The 16,928-nt window shown below is 47.9% G+C and overlaps 2 protein-coding genes across 22 annotated transcripts in view; one reads left to right on the forward strand and one right to left on the reverse strand.

Annotated features, from left to right (window-relative positions):
- AKAP1 (A-kinase anchoring protein 1) overlaps positions 1 to 16,928 on the reverse strand; it is a 33,764-nt gene that overhangs the window by 12,030 nt on the left and 4,806 nt on the right. For 3 of the 16 annotated variants that reach the window (XM_077852595.1, XM_077852581.1, XM_077852596.1), the window contains exons 1-4: positions 9,089 to 9,246; positions 7,711 to 7,780; positions 7,023 to 7,274; positions 458 to 2,117 (exon numbers count right to left, since the gene is read on the reverse strand). In XM_077852595.1, the coding sequence (XP_077708721.1) occupies positions 458 to 2,117; positions 7,023 to 7,166 (1,804 nt within the window). In that variant the 5' untranslated portion in view covers positions 7,167 to 7,274; positions 7,711 to 7,780; positions 9,089 to 9,246. Of the gene's footprint in view, positions 1 to 457; positions 2,133 to 7,022; positions 7,275 to 7,710; positions 7,801 to 9,088; positions 9,248 to 16,928 lie in introns of those variants that run through there. The other 13 variants (XM_077852582.1, XM_077852586.1, XM_077852585.1 and 10 more) reach the window with 13 other exon arrangements.
- Positions 9,334 to 16,928, forward strand: part of LOC144286304 (uncharacterized) — a 90,303-nt gene continuing 82,708 nt past the window's right edge. For 3 of the 6 annotated variants that reach the window (XR_013354355.1, XR_013354356.1, XM_077852600.1), the window contains exon 1: positions 9,336 to 9,577. The gene's annotated coding sequence lies outside the window, so the exon portion shown is untranslated. Of the gene's footprint in view, positions 9,578 to 16,928 lie in introns of all 6 variants that reach the window. The other 3 variants (XR_013354357.1, XM_077852601.1, XM_077852603.1) reach the window with 3 other exon arrangements.

The following is a 16,928-nucleotide window of genomic DNA, read 5'->3' on the forward strand; positions in this document are numbered from 1 at the left end:
CAGGTGAAGACATGGGAACAAGCACATGATTAAAAGGAAATAAACCATTAAAAAAAAAAAGTTCACACCCATTCTTGGTACTTGGGAATTAAAACTAAGGAAGCCTCTCCATTACAAAAACCTTCAAGAGGTGGTTTGAGAGAGAAAAAGAGGCTCACACTGAGGTTAGTCGACAAACCCCACATTGAGCTGGCTCCTTCAGGACTGGGGAGGGTCCTGGCTGCCGAGCCAATTTACAGCTCCCGTGGCTCTGCGGGTTCGGGACAGCCTAACTTCTCAGTTACCCACCAGTGTTATGCTGTGCCCTGACTTTCTGCAGGGCAGCTGGGACACGGAGTTGAAGAGCATTACTACTGCAGAAGGAGCAGAGGGAGGGGCACCAGCAGCCTTTGCCCAGATAACAGAGGGAGCACCCCCACCCCGTCCTCTAAGCGAGGAACATCCAAGACCCTCCTACCTCCCGAATGATCTGCTTCTGCTTCCACGGTCCATCCATCCTCATTCCCCAAGTCTGATAGCTCCCCCTTCAGTACCCCATTGCTGAAGGGCACAGTACTTTCTGGCAGCGGTGGGGAAATGGTCTGGCCCCTGGGGCTTGAGTTGGTGTCTGTACACAAGTCTTCAAGCCCCGAAGTGCTGACGGAATCTGAGCACTGCTCAGAGGTCACTGAAGGGACATCCTGGCTGTTGTCAGAAGCACAGGTGATGCATCCAGCATTTCCCACTAGGACACTTGCTTCATCTGGAGACTCTCCCTGAGGCAGAGCTGGCGACGGGCTGGGGGCCAGGGAGATATGGTGTGCAGAGTTCTTTGGCTTCCTATCCTTAGTGGGGCTGGACAGAGGGCTGCTCAGGCAGCTCATGTAGGTCTTTGGTGATGGCAAGTCCTCTGTGGGCAGGTCTGGCAAGGGGAGGGCAGGGTCTGACTGGCCGGAGATCACCACCGCCTCTGCCATTGCCTCTGTCACTGTCTCCACCACCTTCTCTGCCTCCACTACCTCCACAATGGCTGGAGTGGGCTCAGCAGCATCTTGCCCCAGGGCAGTTTTCTGGCAGACTGGCACACAGCTCTCCTCGTTCTGCCCTTGCAATTGACCAGCTGAAGCCTGATGCACCCGACCTGCAATCCTGCCCATGGTGGTGGCCAGCACCTCTTCAGTTGCCTCCAAGATCACTCTAGAGATGATCTGGTAAGCAGCCTGCTCAATCTTCTCATCTTGCTCCACAGCCTCCTCTTTGCCCAGCTCTCCCATGCTGTCTGCATCGCAGGCTCTGCTGCTGACCCGAGGTGCCAGCAGCTCATCATCCTCCATCAGCTCTGTGTGAGCCGATTCGATGAGGCTGCTCAGCAGCTTCCCCGCTGCATCCTCCTCCACCTGTGGCGGGCTGCCCTTCCCCTTCTCCCCTGCTCCTCCCAAGGGAGCTGGGCTAGGCGCCTTGCTGATCTCCGATTCAGAGTCATGCTCCTGGAACAACACACCCTCTTCCAGCACACTTTCTTCTAACACTGCATCACCAGTGCCTTCAGCTCCATTTGTTTCTCTTGGCTTCTCTTGGAGGGCTGCAGCTTGGCCCTGCCAGCTCAGTCCTCCTGTCCCATTGAATGGGGACTCTCGCTTGTACACCTCAGCCGCTTCGTGGGGGAAAGGAACACCCTTTGGGGTTGGAAGGGGACACTCCAGAGGGATGGACCTGGCTTCATCACCCGTCAGGGCTAGTTCCACCTTTGTGCTGTCATCTCTGAGCGTTCCTGGTCGAAATCTTGGGTCTGTGGTGTTAGGAAGGCTGCCTGAGGACTCTGACCTGCGACAGGTTAAATGTGGCCGCAGCATGGCTGGGGGCTCCATGGGAGGCTTGCTCACAGTAGATGGCTCCTTTTCTGCAGACAGTATGATGCTGGGGGATGTTGCTACTACTGCAGGACAGGGATCCTCCATGGAGAGTGGCTCTTTGATGGCATGGCTAGTCCTCAGCTCCACAGCGCTGGCCTCCACCTGTCTGTCCTGACTGCTAACATGCTTTTTACGAGAAAAAAACCACCACCAGCCAAGGACTGCCAGCATTCCAGGCAATGCCAAGGGGAAAAGTGAACGGAACTGGATGGCCATCCTGGAGGCCTGAAGAAATTATACCTGGAGAGGAGGAGGGAGGGAGGGAGGGGGGGGGGAGAGAGGGAGAGAGAGAGAGAGAGAGAGAGAGAGAGAGAGAGAGATGCTATGAGAGCCAAGTATGGGGATCCTGGTATCACTGCACAAGAAGATAACCAGCTGTTCTCCCTCCCCTTTCCCTGTAAGGCGCATCCCTCCCCGCTGCTCATATCCACAGGGTGATCCACTAGAGGAGAGTGGGCAGGGAGATACACCCATTTCTGCTCCCTTGTCCATGCATACTTCCTTGAAACAAGATGAGCCTTCTCTTAGACCCAAATCCCTTCCTTTATCACTTCTCAATGCCAAATTCCATGTTCCCCCAAGGGGATCATGTGTTTGGTGTTTTAGTTCTCTAAACTCCCAGAACACTTATCTATTTAGGTGACATTGGAGTATTATTTTTTTTTTTAAAGAGAAAGTGAAAAAAAAAAAATAAAAGAAAGAGAAAGTGAGTAGGCTTGCAGGGGAGAGGAGAGGGAGAGAGAATCTCAACCAGACTTCCTGCTGAGTACAGAGCCCAAAGTGGAGCTCAATCTCACAACCATGAGATCATGACCTGAGCCAAAATCAAGTCAGACGCTTAACGGACTGAACTACCCAGGTGCCCCGACATTGGAGTATTTTTAAGTACCCATGAAACCACATGTATATATGTCCCTCACGTTACCCACAAAATCATGAGTCAATGAAACAGTAATGCAGCAAGAGAGCGATGGAACAAAGGAGGAGTAAGATTTCTTTATTTTATTTTATTTTATTTTATTTATTTAATCTGAGAGACAGAGAGGGAGACAAGACATAGGCAGAGGGAGAAGCAGGCTCCTCACAGGGAGCCCAATGCGGGACTTGATCCCAGAACTCCGGGATCATGCCCTGAGGCAAAGACAGATGCTCAACCATTAAGCCACCTAGGTGTCCCAAGGAGTAAGATTTCAAAAGGATGAGGGGGATGCTCCAGGGTGAGAGACCAGCAAAATATACAGTGGCAAGATGATACAGGTCATGCCTGAAGAAGCGGTTTAGTGGACTCAGTGAGGGTTCTGGGGCCTCATCGTGGATTCTGAACTTTATCCAGTAGGCAAAAGGGAACCATCAGAGGTCTGCACAGCACACACACCAAACTTGTTACTAGTTGATCCTGGGGGTAGGATGAACAGCATATCGAGAGACACAGATGTGGATACCTCAGTCAATTGGATTCAGGCCAGGAGAAATGATAAAGGGCCAGAAGAAGGTAGTCGACATGTAAAGGAGAGAAGAATCTCAGTTTTCTTCATCATAAGAAGGGGACACAGCTCATAAAGGATGGTTGGTACAAGATATGTATTAAGTGCTATGCAAAGCTGGGTTAGCTCTCTTTAGAGGTATGTGACAGACTTATTTTAGAATGCTTATAATTCAGTACCTCCCATGCCAGTGAATTTTATTGTCTGAAAAAATCACATCTTCCTAAAACCAAAAATCCTCCACTGATAAGGTGAATTATACCTTAATTTGGGTTTGTGCTTTATTGTGCTTACTTTGGATTTGTGCCTCCACTGGGAATCACTGCTCTAGGACTCTGCTTCTCAAGGAGCAGTTTATGGACCAGAAGCACTAAGCATCACCTGGGAATCTGCTCGAAATACAGCCCCAGCCCAGATCTACTAAATCACAAGCTGCATTTTAACAAGACCCCCAGGAGATTCACAAACACATTACACTAAAGGAACACTGGAAAATATATTCTGCTCCAATGTGAGGGCGTAGAGAAAGCCATAAACCTTCTTGCTAATCTTTGAAAGTGAATCCGTGGGATTGGAAAATATAAAGCACAGCTAAGCAGTGGCCAGGCTCAGAAGATCCTATCAATCCCTCTAGGCAGAAACTTCGATGACGATGACGATGACGCTCCTTACAACTTCAGATTCAAAGAACCTCACTAGATGCTCTCCCTTTGTATCACTAAATCCTCAACCACGTGGTCTGGAATGCATTGCCAACAGCAAGGTTAAAATAGCTCAAGGTCACCTGGGTGACTCAGTCGATTAAACGTTCCATTCAATCTCCGCTCAGGTCTCGATCTCAGGATCCTGAGCTCAAGCCCCAAGGTGTGCTCCATGCTGGGTGTGGAGCATGCTTAATATTTAAAAAAAATTAAAAAGCTCAAGGTCAGGGCACCTGGCTGGCTCAGTCAGTGGCACGAGCAACTCTTGATCTTGGGATTGTGAGTTCGAGCCCCACGTTGGGTGTAGAGATTACTTAAATAAATAAATAAAAACTTAAAAAAAAAGAAAGAAAGAAAGCTCAAGGTCATACAGCCTAGGACTGGAACTCGGGTTCTACTCTACATTAAGTCTGGAACACACCTACGCGTCTGAGGAAATGAGGCATCATATGGGCCAAGGAAAGGGGAAGTTCATATTGCTCTTAAAACGCTATAACCTATGACCTAAAAACCCCATACCTGCAATCTTCTCTTTAAAAAAAAAAAAGAACAAATGAGAGTAACTCTGCAAAGGCAAAGGTCTATATAAAGGCTTACTGGGGCAATTCTGGGGAATCACTGTTAAATATATTGCAGGATCCATGGGCATACCAGTGATCTGGAAGGAAACTGATCTCATGTACAGATGTGGAAAAACTGCCATGACACAGAAAATAAAAGCTGTAGACCACCATATGCGGAATGTCTATATCCGCACAATACTATTGAAAAACTGGGAAGGATACACACCAAGCCTTTCGGTTCTAAGACAGGGAACAGTTTTGCACATTGATCCTGTATCCTACAACCTTACTGACCTCATTTATTAGTTCCAATAGTTTTTTTCTTATCTGCTAATTAAAGATAAAAATCTCTTCCTTTGGGGGAAAGAGATTTTTTAAACCTCTATCAGCAGTACTCCAACTTAGTGGCACATTAGCATCACTTGAGAAGCATTTAAAATCCCAAGGCCAAGGTGGCACCCTAATCAATTAAATCAGAATCTCTCAGAGTGAGACCAAGGTACCAGGTTTTTTTGGTTTGCTTTGGGTTTTTTTTTGGGGGGGGGGCAGTTGTTTAAGATTTTTCTGTTTTTAAGGAATCTCTATACCCAACACACTGGGCTCAACCTAACAACCCCAAGACTAAGAGTTGCACGCTCCACTGAGCTAGCCAAGTACCCCTAATTCAAGTGATTCCAATGTACACTCACGTCAGAGAATCACAGTTCTAGAACAATGTGCACACCACCTGAAGAAGTGGTACTTGCTTTATATTCAATGTCTTCCACATAGAAATAAAAATAAAATCTGACGAGGAATAGAGGCTGTGGGGGAAGGGTGCTCTCAGGATAAGGCAGTATGCCTGTGACAAGGCCTACTGTCAGAGCAGTGCCCCCCAACAGGTGACATGCAACAGTGTGGCTCAGGTCTGAACCAGGTTCTCCTCTTGCCAGTCACTTTAGATTCTGATTCCTCACTAACTACCCAATCTCATTTCAGCAGGGTTTATAGCTAGGATTCCCACGATCTTCTACCAATTCTCTGATCTCAGGAATAAGATTACATGGAATGGGGTAGAGAGGAAGATAAAGAATCCTAGAACTTCATTAAGAACCCATAGAGGGCAGTCTCCCTGTTTTACACACAAGGGGCCCAAGACCAACCTCAAATTGAGGTGTGTGTGTGTGTGTGTGTGTGTGTGTGTGTGTGTGAAAGGAGGGAGTTGCTACCCAAGATACCAGCTGCCTCTCAAAATAGCTGGGAGCGGCCTCCACCCCTCTGGTACTAGAAGTTGATCCTAAGGGTCCAGCAGTCCACCCTCCCCTTCACCTCTGGAGAGTCCAAGAATTGCCTATAAGGCAGAGGCCCACACTCCCAGCCTGGTTTTGGTCCTAGTTGATCCACACATCACCCGGACCCTGGCCCCCTGTGTCACTGCCCCCTGGCCTCCACCTCATCCATTCTTTTCTCAGACCTAGTTCACACTGAACACAGGACCCATCACTGGGGACACAGCACTGCTCTGCAGTTTGCCAGGACACCTCTACCACTCTCCCACCTAAAAACCCTCCCCCTCCTCGTCCCACCTGTTCACCAGAGACTCAGGCTCCAAGCCCCTAAACCCACCATCCACAGCCCTCTACAGTCAGCTAATCACACCTCAGGAAACAAGTTTCTTTTTTTTTTTTTAATTTTTTTTAAATTTTTATTTATTTATTTATGATAGTCACAGAGAGAGAGAGAGGCAGAGACACAGGCAGAGGGAGAAGCAGGCTCCATGCACCGGGAGCCCCATGCGGGATTCGATCCCGGGTCTCCAGGATTGCGCCCTGGGCCAAAGGCAGGCGCCAAACCGCTGCGCCACCCAGGGATCCCAGGAAACAAGTTTCTATACCATTTCTGAGCCAGATGTCTCCTGCTTTGTGGCACCAGGGCCCCCTAGGACGTGTTTATTAACATGGCTACCCTGAGGCCACGTCACCCAACCAAAAGAATACTGTATGCTGCACCTAGGTCCCCAGTGCCCACCACTCTCACTCGGCCTACAGCTTAGGAGCCAGGAGACAGTATCCCTGCTCCTCCAGGGAAAGTGCTTTTCTCTATGAGGACCTACAGGTACAAGAACTGCCCAACTGAAGTGCTCCCCCAATCTGAGAAAAGAGGTGTAAGGATCCCCAGACAGGAGAAGGCGTGCTTTGTTTTCTTCCTTGCTACCTAGGGCCTGTGATTAGAGGTATTAGCCATCTCCACCAAGAACAGAGCCAAGAGCCCATATGATCAGCAGCTGCCCCCCACAAAGGAGTCCCGCTGCCTGGAGGTGCCTCTCAGGGAGCGCCAGGTGACCAAGCAGTCCCTCACTTCCTTAGCCCTTAACTTCCAAGGGTCTTACCCAGCCAATCTCACCTCAGTTAAAAGACTTCTGGTGAATTGATAAGGTGCCATGTGCCCCACTTTACATGGTCTGATAGGCCTAGACAGGGGCTGTGAGAGGCACCAACCTTTCCTGAATTCACAGACAGGGCCGCCTTCACCTGTGCATATACACATAGGCCCACATGTGCAGGTGTGCACACTTCAGCCTTATTAAGCTCTCTGCTACCTTCCTTCTCTGGAACAGACTCCTGAATTGCTCTCTTTGCCCTGGTTTTTGGTTTTCTGTAAAAAAAAAAAAAAACTGAACTTCTCCAGATCTGAGTGGCATTTAACACCATAGGTCTAAAAGCCTCACACTCACAAGCTAATTGAAGGCAGCCACCTCCCCCAGGGCCTCCCCCCTCCTGAGGCCCCAGACACTCAGGCAAGCCAGAGAAAAGCCTTGGAGAAGGATACAGCACCCTGCCTGAGGGTTGGTGGGGAGGAGACATGGCTATTTTGAATCTGTTGGAATTAAATAGCTGCCTGCTTATTTTTAGCAGGTCCATTTGCCCGGGAATAGATGCACGCTGGCTGGTTGCCCAGTGGTCACACAGAGCTGAAGGCAGGCACGTGCCGTGGCCCCACAAGGCCTTGAGGTTTACCTGCTCTGTCTGAGTTCTAAAAGGATTCCTTTCCTTTCTCCCAGAGGAACCTGCAGCTTCTCAGAAAAGCTTACCTCTGGAGAAGTAATGGCCTCACTCCCAGCACCGATGACCAGCCCAGTTACTGCAGTCTAGAGCCTTCTGCTAAACAAGAAAACAAATTTCTGGGAACAGTACAAACAGTGTTGGTCCCAGTGACTAAGCCCATTTGGCTGCAATTATTGTGGGAAAAAAGAGCTGCATGTAATTAATTGATGGGAAAGTTGATCATAAAAACAAGCACTTAGTAGCCAAGTGGCCATCAAGTCCACTGCGGACTTAGGCCTGATCAGTGAAGTCACATCCACTCAGCATTCTGAATGGACTTTTCTATACCACCCCATCCCCACACCCCACACTCCTGGCAAGTTGAAATTTGAACATTTCCAATATTCCAGGGTTATGTGTTCACATTACCAAAGACTGGCCCCTGGTGTTCAAGACACTCCATCTCTAGAATGCCCAGGACATCAAGTTGTTCAGGGGCTTTTCCCCCTGAAGGGGGTCTTCAAAGGACAGGAACAGCTAACATGATCCAAGACCTGAAGCCCAGTATTTGTTACCACTGCATTCAGAGAACAGCAGGCTATGGGCCAGGTCAAGGTCCCCCCTCCCTTCTTCCATCCCATCCCCTCAACCCGCCTCACCAGTCTACTGAAGGAAGACCACAGAGGTCTGTGCAAGACCACAGAAGGGCCTCTTAGTTTCATAGGATGCTTTTACCTGATTCCTCCTCAGGTTGAGGTTACGCACATCCGTTCACTCACGTAATAATTCACACATAAATACGCTTAAGTTGCTGCAAGAAAAAGATTCTGTCCACCAGAAGCTCACAATGTGTACTGAATAATCTGTGTGTCTCTCACACACAGACCTGCACCAAACTGAGCCCAATATCAGAAGTAGGCAACAGAATCCAACTGCCTCAAAGGCACCAAGAATTTGCTCAGGTTGCAATGGTGGGTTAAAGACGTAAATTAAGGTTCTAAACCCAAGATGCCTTTGCGGGTGGAAGGGAGCAGCAAGTCCCAGACCAGAACAAGTCCTGGGAATGAAGCTGAAGAGCTGGTAGGAGGCCAGATAAAAGGAGTTTGACCTTTACTGTCAAGGCAATGGGAACAAGTGGCAGCAACTGAAACATAGCCAAAGCAGAGCAGGTCACAAGAGGTAAAGGCCAGGGTGATCTCCAAGTGGCGACTACAGTCCAATATTGGCAACTACTTAGTCACAGGGGGCTAACTTGAAATGTGACCAGTGAAACTGAGAAACTGAATTTATATTTTATTTAATATTAATTGAAATAGCTACATAATGCTAGTGGCTACCTAAAGGATAGTATAGTCCTAGAGGGCCTTCCCAGCAGACCAGAAACAAACATAAGACCTAGATAAATGCTGTACAGCCAATGCCTACCTTGTTGGGTGGTATCTGGTGCTGCCACTGAGGGTGGGGGATGGTGGTAAGCTGGGCAATTCACCCTCAGCATGGCTGGGGCCCAGGAATCAGAGTGCTGGAGCCATGCCTCAGGGACGTTGGTCTCAGCCCAGCCCTGATGTTCAAACAGTTGTTACCTTCATCCATAGGGGGCCTGTGTGGACTGTGACTCATGTTGGCACCCTAAAGATTCCAAATTAGCTCACAATGGGGCTGTGAAGTCCTCCCCATACTGTCCCCACATCCTTCATTGTGATGGCCCCACAGAGCAGCCAGGTGAGGCACCGTGGCCAGCCCATCCCCACTCCCGGTTAGGTAGATCAGCTGTCCAAAAGTCATAGAACGCTTCCCAGGCTCTTCTCCAGGAGACTGAGGGCTTAACCCAGTACCATCAGGGTGTGAGTACCTGCTCGGTGAAGTCTTCTCCAGGCAAAATGGAGACCCAGAGTCCAATCCCAGGAGCTCCAGGTAAGAAGAACCAGAAACAAAAAATCCCATCTCTGGACATGGTCTCAAATTAAGAATTGTTTCTCCTCTAATTCAATTACAAATTAAACTTCCAGTTTGGAAAACTTGGTAAAAAAAGAGAACCCCCCCACACAAAGGTGAAATGCCCAGTCTCCCTTGTTCTGCTGACCAAACACTGGGCAGGTCCAGTCTCATTAAGTTATAAAGAACAAGGCTGGGGGGGGGCGGGGTGAGGGGTGGGAATCAGCATTTTCTACAAAGGTCTTCCCATTGCTTCAGTTAGGGAGTAGGAATGAGGTTTTCAAAAACCTTAATAAAAACCATGTCACATCCATCCCCAGCTCTTGGCAACCACATTGTTTTACCAGTAAATTCTGACAAATCTCTGAGGATAGTGATAAAGCAGGTACCAGGGAAGTGTTTCTAGGTACACAGAGTTTCCATCCATGACCACAGAACACTACTCAAGACTGCCCAAAAGATAGGAAGTTGTGCTCTGTCAAAAAGCTTACCCAAAAAAGCTAATAAAGGTGACACATGCCTTCAGGAGAAATTAGAAGATGGTGTGAGGCAAGCAGCCCTTCACACCATCACCTCAGGTGGGCAGATCAACAGGTGAGATGCTGATTTTCCAAATGGCAGATGGTAGAATATGACCAACCCAAAAGTCACATAAAGGCCTAATGTCATTCCTATCCAACAAATACTTATGGACACCTATAGGGTACAAAGCACAGCAGGACACAGAAATGAATCAGAACGTACTTTCGAGGCACTTTCAAGTCTCACAATTTCTTTTTTTTTTTTAAGATTTTATTCATTTATTCATGAGAGACAGACAGACAGACAGAGAGAGAGAGGCAGAGACACAGGCAGAGGGAGAAGCAGGCTCCATGCAGGGAGCTCAATGTGGGACTCAATCCTGGAACTGCAGGATCTCACCCTGAGCCGAAGGCCGATGCCCACACTGAGCCACCCATGTGTCCCAATCAGTTTCTTTTTTTGGGGGGAAAAAAAAAACAATGACCTTCCTCAATGGGCTGTTGGTGCCACCCTTAGCCACTGACCAACTGACAATTTTGGTCCAAGAGTCAGGCAAGTATCCTGGATGGGATGGGGGACAAACAGGAATTAGGCTGCCAGTTTCCACAGATTAGAATGTTCTAATGTCCTGGGATGGAAGAGGAGAGGTTATTAGCCTGAATGCCAGCACTGTGAGAGCTAAGAGGGCTTCAGTTATCCCATTCAATATGCACTTTCATTCCGTACCCATTTTTCTCACTACCTAATGCCCAAATCCAGATCTCCTCTCATTTAAACTATTTCATAAAGTGAAGCCAGATCTTCTGCTGGCATGGTGAAAGGGATGTGGGCACCTCATTGTCTTTGCTAACTTTCCACCAACCTTCTCATCTTTGGCACACCCCAAATTCATGCCTTCAAAAGGACTTGTCCTTGTGCATGAGTTAGCTTGCTTCTTGTCAGCTGCCTACCCTCCCCCACTTTTTCTCAGCAAGCTACTGAACGATGGGCTCCATCAAGACAAGGGAGCAAACCAAGAAAGGATGGGGCACCCTTCCACAAAGCAACACAAAAGAAGAGAAGACTGGATTCCCAGGATGAAGGGGAAGCAGGGACAGGGACAGGGATGCTTCCCAGAAGCAACATGAACAGCTGAGAATCTGCTGTATTTAAGTCCAAAGAGGTACTCCGACAGCAGTGGCCAAGGTGCAGTGAAGAGCTGGAGATCAAGTAAGACACAGAAAACAAAATTGAACACAGGAAATTAACTAGGAGAGGAAAGGAAGGGGGTGGGGGACACAAGAAAGGAAATATGGAAAACCAAGGACTTTGTGCCCATAAGCACTATTTATATCATAATGTATACTCTGAACAGAAACTTGACCAGAAGTTGTGCTAACTCTATACCAAGATGAGGGGAGAAAAAAATGTGTAGGAATGAGTCAAGACCTTACTTTCCAGAGTAGAAAAACAAACCAGATTTTTAAAAAGGAAGAAAGGAAAGCAAGGAAAAGCATCCCACTTACAGATATAAATGGCAGGGAGGACAGCCTATAAGAATTGAGGGCAGCTGCCTCTAGACAAGAGGACAGGTCAGGGAGCACCTAAGGGTAAAGGGCTGTTCGTTCAAACCTCATGTACAGTCAAAGTTAAATCTTCCTACCAGTAATGCTTTGAGAGAACAAAAAAATATTCTTAACTATTAAATAGCAAGAGATGCTCTATCACCACAGAGCTTTGGGATTCTTGTTAACCAATATAATATGTAGTGAATGTCAACTCATCTACGAACAAACTTGTAATGCTTTATTTTCCCCATAATTGATGCCAAATCTGATTCAGGGCCCCTCAATCACCTTGCTGACAAAACCGTAGTAATCACAAAGAACAGGGGCTTATTAATGGTAAGACCCTTTCGAGCCAAGGCACCAGGTCTCCCCATCCCACTGAAGTCTAACCAGCAGGACCCCTCAAGGCTAGTCATTTAACATAGATTTTTTTTTTTTTTTTTTTTTTTTTTTTTTTATCTATTTATGATAGTCACAGAGAGAGAGAGAGAGAGGCAGAGACACAGGCAGAGGGAGAAGCAGGCTCCATGCACCTGGGAGCCCGACGTGGGACTCGATCCCGGGTCTCCAGGATCGGGCCCTGGGCCAAAGGCAGGCGCCAAACCGCTGCGCCACCCAGGGATCCCTTAACATAGATTTTAATTCCCACTGTGAGCCAGGATCCACGGGAGAGGGGGCTGAAGGAGGTAGTGGAAAGAGCCCTCAGAAAGCAAAGGCCACAGGCGGGGTAGGGAGTCACATTTCAGAGACGACACTGTGAAGATACAGCAACCCAATGGCATAAACCTGAAGCCTCCCTCAAAGGCGTTCAGAAAACTGAACCTAGGCACCCCTTGTACGCAATGAATTCACTATATTCCTGTGCATCTGGAAGGGTCCTAGTTATCACTCAGTCATGTTCTGTGTTCTGCAATTTAGATGAAGAACCCAGGTGGAGAAGAGCTGGGTAAACTGTGCCTGGAAGAGAGGCAACTTCAGACAGAATGGTCAGGAACGCCTCTCTGAAGAGGTGGCAGCAGAGCTTGAACAGTGTCAGGAGCACCCGTGCCAAGATCTGGGAGGACAGGGAAAGGAGAGGGGGAGAAAGTTCCAGGCAGGGAGAACATGTGCCAAAGTACTAAGGCAGGAACAAACTTGGCTGACTCAAGCGACAGCAAGAAGGGGAGGTGAAGATGAGGTCGAAGGGCTGCTGCCAGAGAAACTACTCCCCACCATCACCCAGCTGAAGCTCTGCTGAAGGTCAAGGACCCAGGACAGGTTCACCGAACTTCCTCCACAAGAGAACAGACTTGCCCAAAGAGCCAAGGGGCTGTAGTTTCTTTTTTCTTCTTTTAATTTTTTGAGTGATGCAGTTTTGAATTTTATTTTTAAAATTTTATTTATTTAGGAACACCTGGGTGGCTCTGAATGTATACTCTGAATGTATACTCTGGTCCTTTGGTTCAGGTCATGATCCTGGAGTCCCGGAATCGAGTCCCATTATCAGGCTCCCTGCAGGGAGCCTGCTTCTTCCCCTGCCTCGGTCTCTGCCTCTGAGTACCAATCATGAATAAAATCTTTTAAAAAATAAAAATTAAAAATTAAATAAAATAAAAATTTTATTTAAGTAATCTCTATACCCAACATGAAGCTGGAACTCAACCTTGAGATCAAGTTGCATGCTCTTCCAACTGAGCCAGCCAGGTGCCCCTGTAGTTTATTAACAGAAGCAAATTCTAGAATCTATGTCAGAAATAGAGTGCTTCTCTGGCTGGTAGCTCAGTGGGTACACACTACAAGAATCCAATAGTGGCTCACTTTCTACTTGGGAGTTCTCAGCAAATGCATTTGCCAGGAAGCCCTCCAGTCACACCACTCAATAGCCTTGGAGCCACTGGAGGTCCCTACCTAGCCTCCCCTGCCCCCCACCCTCTCAGATGAATCTGTTCTAAGAAGGCAGTCCAGCCCTGGGGAGCAGATGGGAATGGAGGCATGTGCGTGTGAACACACACACACACACACACACACACACACACCCCTTGCTACTTCTTTGAATCAGACTTTGCAAAAACAACCTCGGTCTCCAGCCAACATAAACCATAGGCAACAGAGGGCCTTATACGGCTTGAAGGTTTCTTAATCAGAAAAAGATAAGATGGGCTGGAGTTACAGGAAAGGGGGAAGAGAAAAAAGAGGGGAGAAGACAGGACGGTGGTGAGGAGCAGAATTCATCAAACTCTTTCATCACATCTCTCCAGGAGCAATTCCTGGTGAGGGGCATGGCTCGGCCACCTTTCATTTTTGTTTTGGTTTTTAAGCCAGAAGATGCCAGTAAATCAGGCTGCCAACAGAGCCACAGTTTTACACAGTTTTTAGTGTCTGTGTGGAAGCCTGCTCTTGGGGTTCCTGGGCTGCCTGTGTCACAGGCCTGCCTGGCCCAGGAGGCAGGACCTGGCCTCTGCCACAGATCCAGAACAGAAAAGGAACCCCCAGGGACCTCTTAGGCAGCCACTGCCCACCCCCACCCCACCACACATACCCCATGATAGTTTCTTTTTTTTTTTTTAAGATTTTATTTATTTATTCGTGAGAGACAGAGAGACAGAGACAGACACTGCCCACCCCCACCCCACACATACCCCATAATAGTTTCTTTTTTTTTTTAAGATTTTTTTTTAAATTTATTTATTCGTGAGAGACAGACAGAGAGAGAGACAGAGACAGAGACAGACAGACACACAGGCAGAGGGAGAAGCAGGCTCCATGCAGGGAGCCCGACGCGGGACTCAATCCTGGGTCTCCAGGATCAAGCCCTGGGCTGAAGGTGGCACTAAACCACTGAGCCACCCAGGCTGCCCCCCATGATAGCTTCTAGGGTGACTTTATTCTCCTTCCTCCCCTGACAGGGAGATAGGAGCAGCGTCTGCACCAGGACCTGCTTGTATGCTGAAACCACATGTACTTGGCCTTCCTAAAGGATGCCACCTGCTAAAAATAGGACACAGCACAAGCTTGGCTGGGTGGGCCTCACCAAAGTCAAAGGACAAAGCAAGGAGGTTATTCTCAGCACTGCCTTTTCTCATCAGAGCTCAAGGCACATCAGGGTGCAGGCCTCCTTCCAAGGCAGCCTAGCAAGTCACTCCTCCTCTCTCTTTGGAGGGACAGGAAGGAGGTCTACGGAAGACTGAACCAGCCTTCAGATCCATTGTCCCAGGCCAAGGCCAGAGGAGAAGGGGCGGGGTGGCAGGGCAGCATGCTGAGGGCTGGGCTTGAACAGATCCCGGGCCTCCTCCCATACAGACAGAGCAGGCTTCTCCCAGGCGACAGCCGATTGAGGGCTGGGGGATGGGTCTCATGACCTCCATGTGAGGTCTGACAGCCCACATTATTATGTGCCAAGGAATGAGGGACCTGAGGTTGTCTTTTCAACCAGGTGACTGAGCTACACCAGAGTGTGCAGAGCAGTTTCCAGGCTCTAAGGCCCAGCTGCCTAGCCTCCAAAGCTCTTAGTCAGTCATTCTTTGTGCAGCTCAAAGCACCGGACAGTTGCATAATCTGGAACTAAAACATGACTTTGGAAAGACAAGAGTGTTAGAGTACGATCCTGAACTTCAGTTTCCCATCCGATGGAAACATCCTGTAAAATGGATTATGAATACCTCCCTCACCTGGACTGTAATGAGGCTGAAATGACTCAAGACACCAAAGAGCCTGACTCTATTTGTGGGGTACATCATTTTAATCTTTTAAAAACCCAGTTTCCTCTTCCGGATGAGGATGGAAGGATAACAGCAGTAAGTAAGAAACCGCCTCTAAGCAGGCAGCTAAAGAGAACCCTCATCTTAGTACAAAGCAGCTCAGCAAACAGGGGTAACGTTAGCTTCCTCAGGGCCTCAGCTCCCTCACACGCAAATGAGAGATACTTTACCTCATAGGGTTGAAATAAAATGAGTCAACACAGTTGACTCTTGAACACGGATTTGAATTGCATGGGTCCATTTGTGTGTGGATTTGGGGATATAGTACATGACTGTAAATATTTTCTCTTAGGATTTTCTTAACATTTTTCTCTCTAACTTAGTTCTTTTTAAGACTACAGTACAGAATACACATAACATGCAAAATCTGTGTTCATCGACTACTATGTTCAAGTAAGTCTTCTCCTCGGCAGTAGGCTATTAATAGTTCAGTTTCTGAGGAGTCAAAAATTATACGTGGATTTTTTTTTACTGCATGGGCTGGAGTGGAGGGGTTAAGGGTTGGTGCCCCTAACCCTCACATCATTCAAGTGTTTGGAAAAAACCCTCCTAAGGTGCCAGGTATACAGTAGATGCTTAACAGGTACTTGTTATGCAGCCTATGCTGGCTGGTCCACGAAAAGGCAGCTCTCACATTATATGCCAAAGGTCTAGCAGGGTTCAAACTAGGCATGCCCAAGACTAGCTAAAAAGGTATCTGGAAATAAAGCTCACTCCCCAGAGCTAACCCCACACCAACACTTCTGGAACCCCACTGTGGCCCAACTCTCTCCATTGCCTTCTGTAAAAACAGGCCTCCTAACACCCCAATGGACTGGAGGAGTAGAATCAAAAGGATGCTTGTTTGTAAGGTGTCTGCAAATCTGGTTCAGCATTGGTCCCACAGTGGGATTGTGCAGGAAGTCATCAGGTGGGTGAGTGAAGGACCAAGTAGCAAATCTGCTGACATCTGAAGACCAAGGACAATGACAACAGGCCTTAGACAACCAGCAAGGACCTTAATTTCTCAAACCAAAACAGTTTTCCAAGGGATTGACATCTGTCCTCCTACTTCGTGCTCCCATCTCCCAACTCTTCACCACGCTCCTCTCTGAACCATTTCATAATTGATCACTCTCTTCCAAACTGGCAGACCAGAATTTGCTTCTTAACATGCCATGGATAGTGCTGATAAATAATTTGTCACCAAAGCTGTTGGATTTGTGGACTATAAAGGACTAAACCCAAACATGTGATGCTTTACAAGGTGAGGCAATTAAGCTTTTACAGTTGGACCAGAGCTAAGACCAGCGCTATCCAACTAGAACCTTCTGTGATGGTGAAAATGTTGTAGGCCTGCAGTGTCCAGTAGTGGCCATGTGAAGGTACTGAGGACTTGAAAGGAGACTAAAGTCACCAAGGAATGGATTTTTTAAAAAGATTTTATTTATTCATGAGAGACACAGAGAGAGAGAGGGGCAGAGACACAGGCAGAGGCAGAAGCAGGCTCCATGCAGGAAGCCTGATGTGGGACTCAATCCCGGG

This window comes from Canis aureus, chromosome 16 (assembly GCF_053574225.1).
Source record: "Canis aureus isolate CA01 chromosome 16, VMU_Caureus_v.1.0, whole genome shotgun sequence".
NCBI classification, from domain to species: Eukaryota; Metazoa; Chordata; class Mammalia; order Carnivora; family Canidae; genus Canis; species Canis aureus.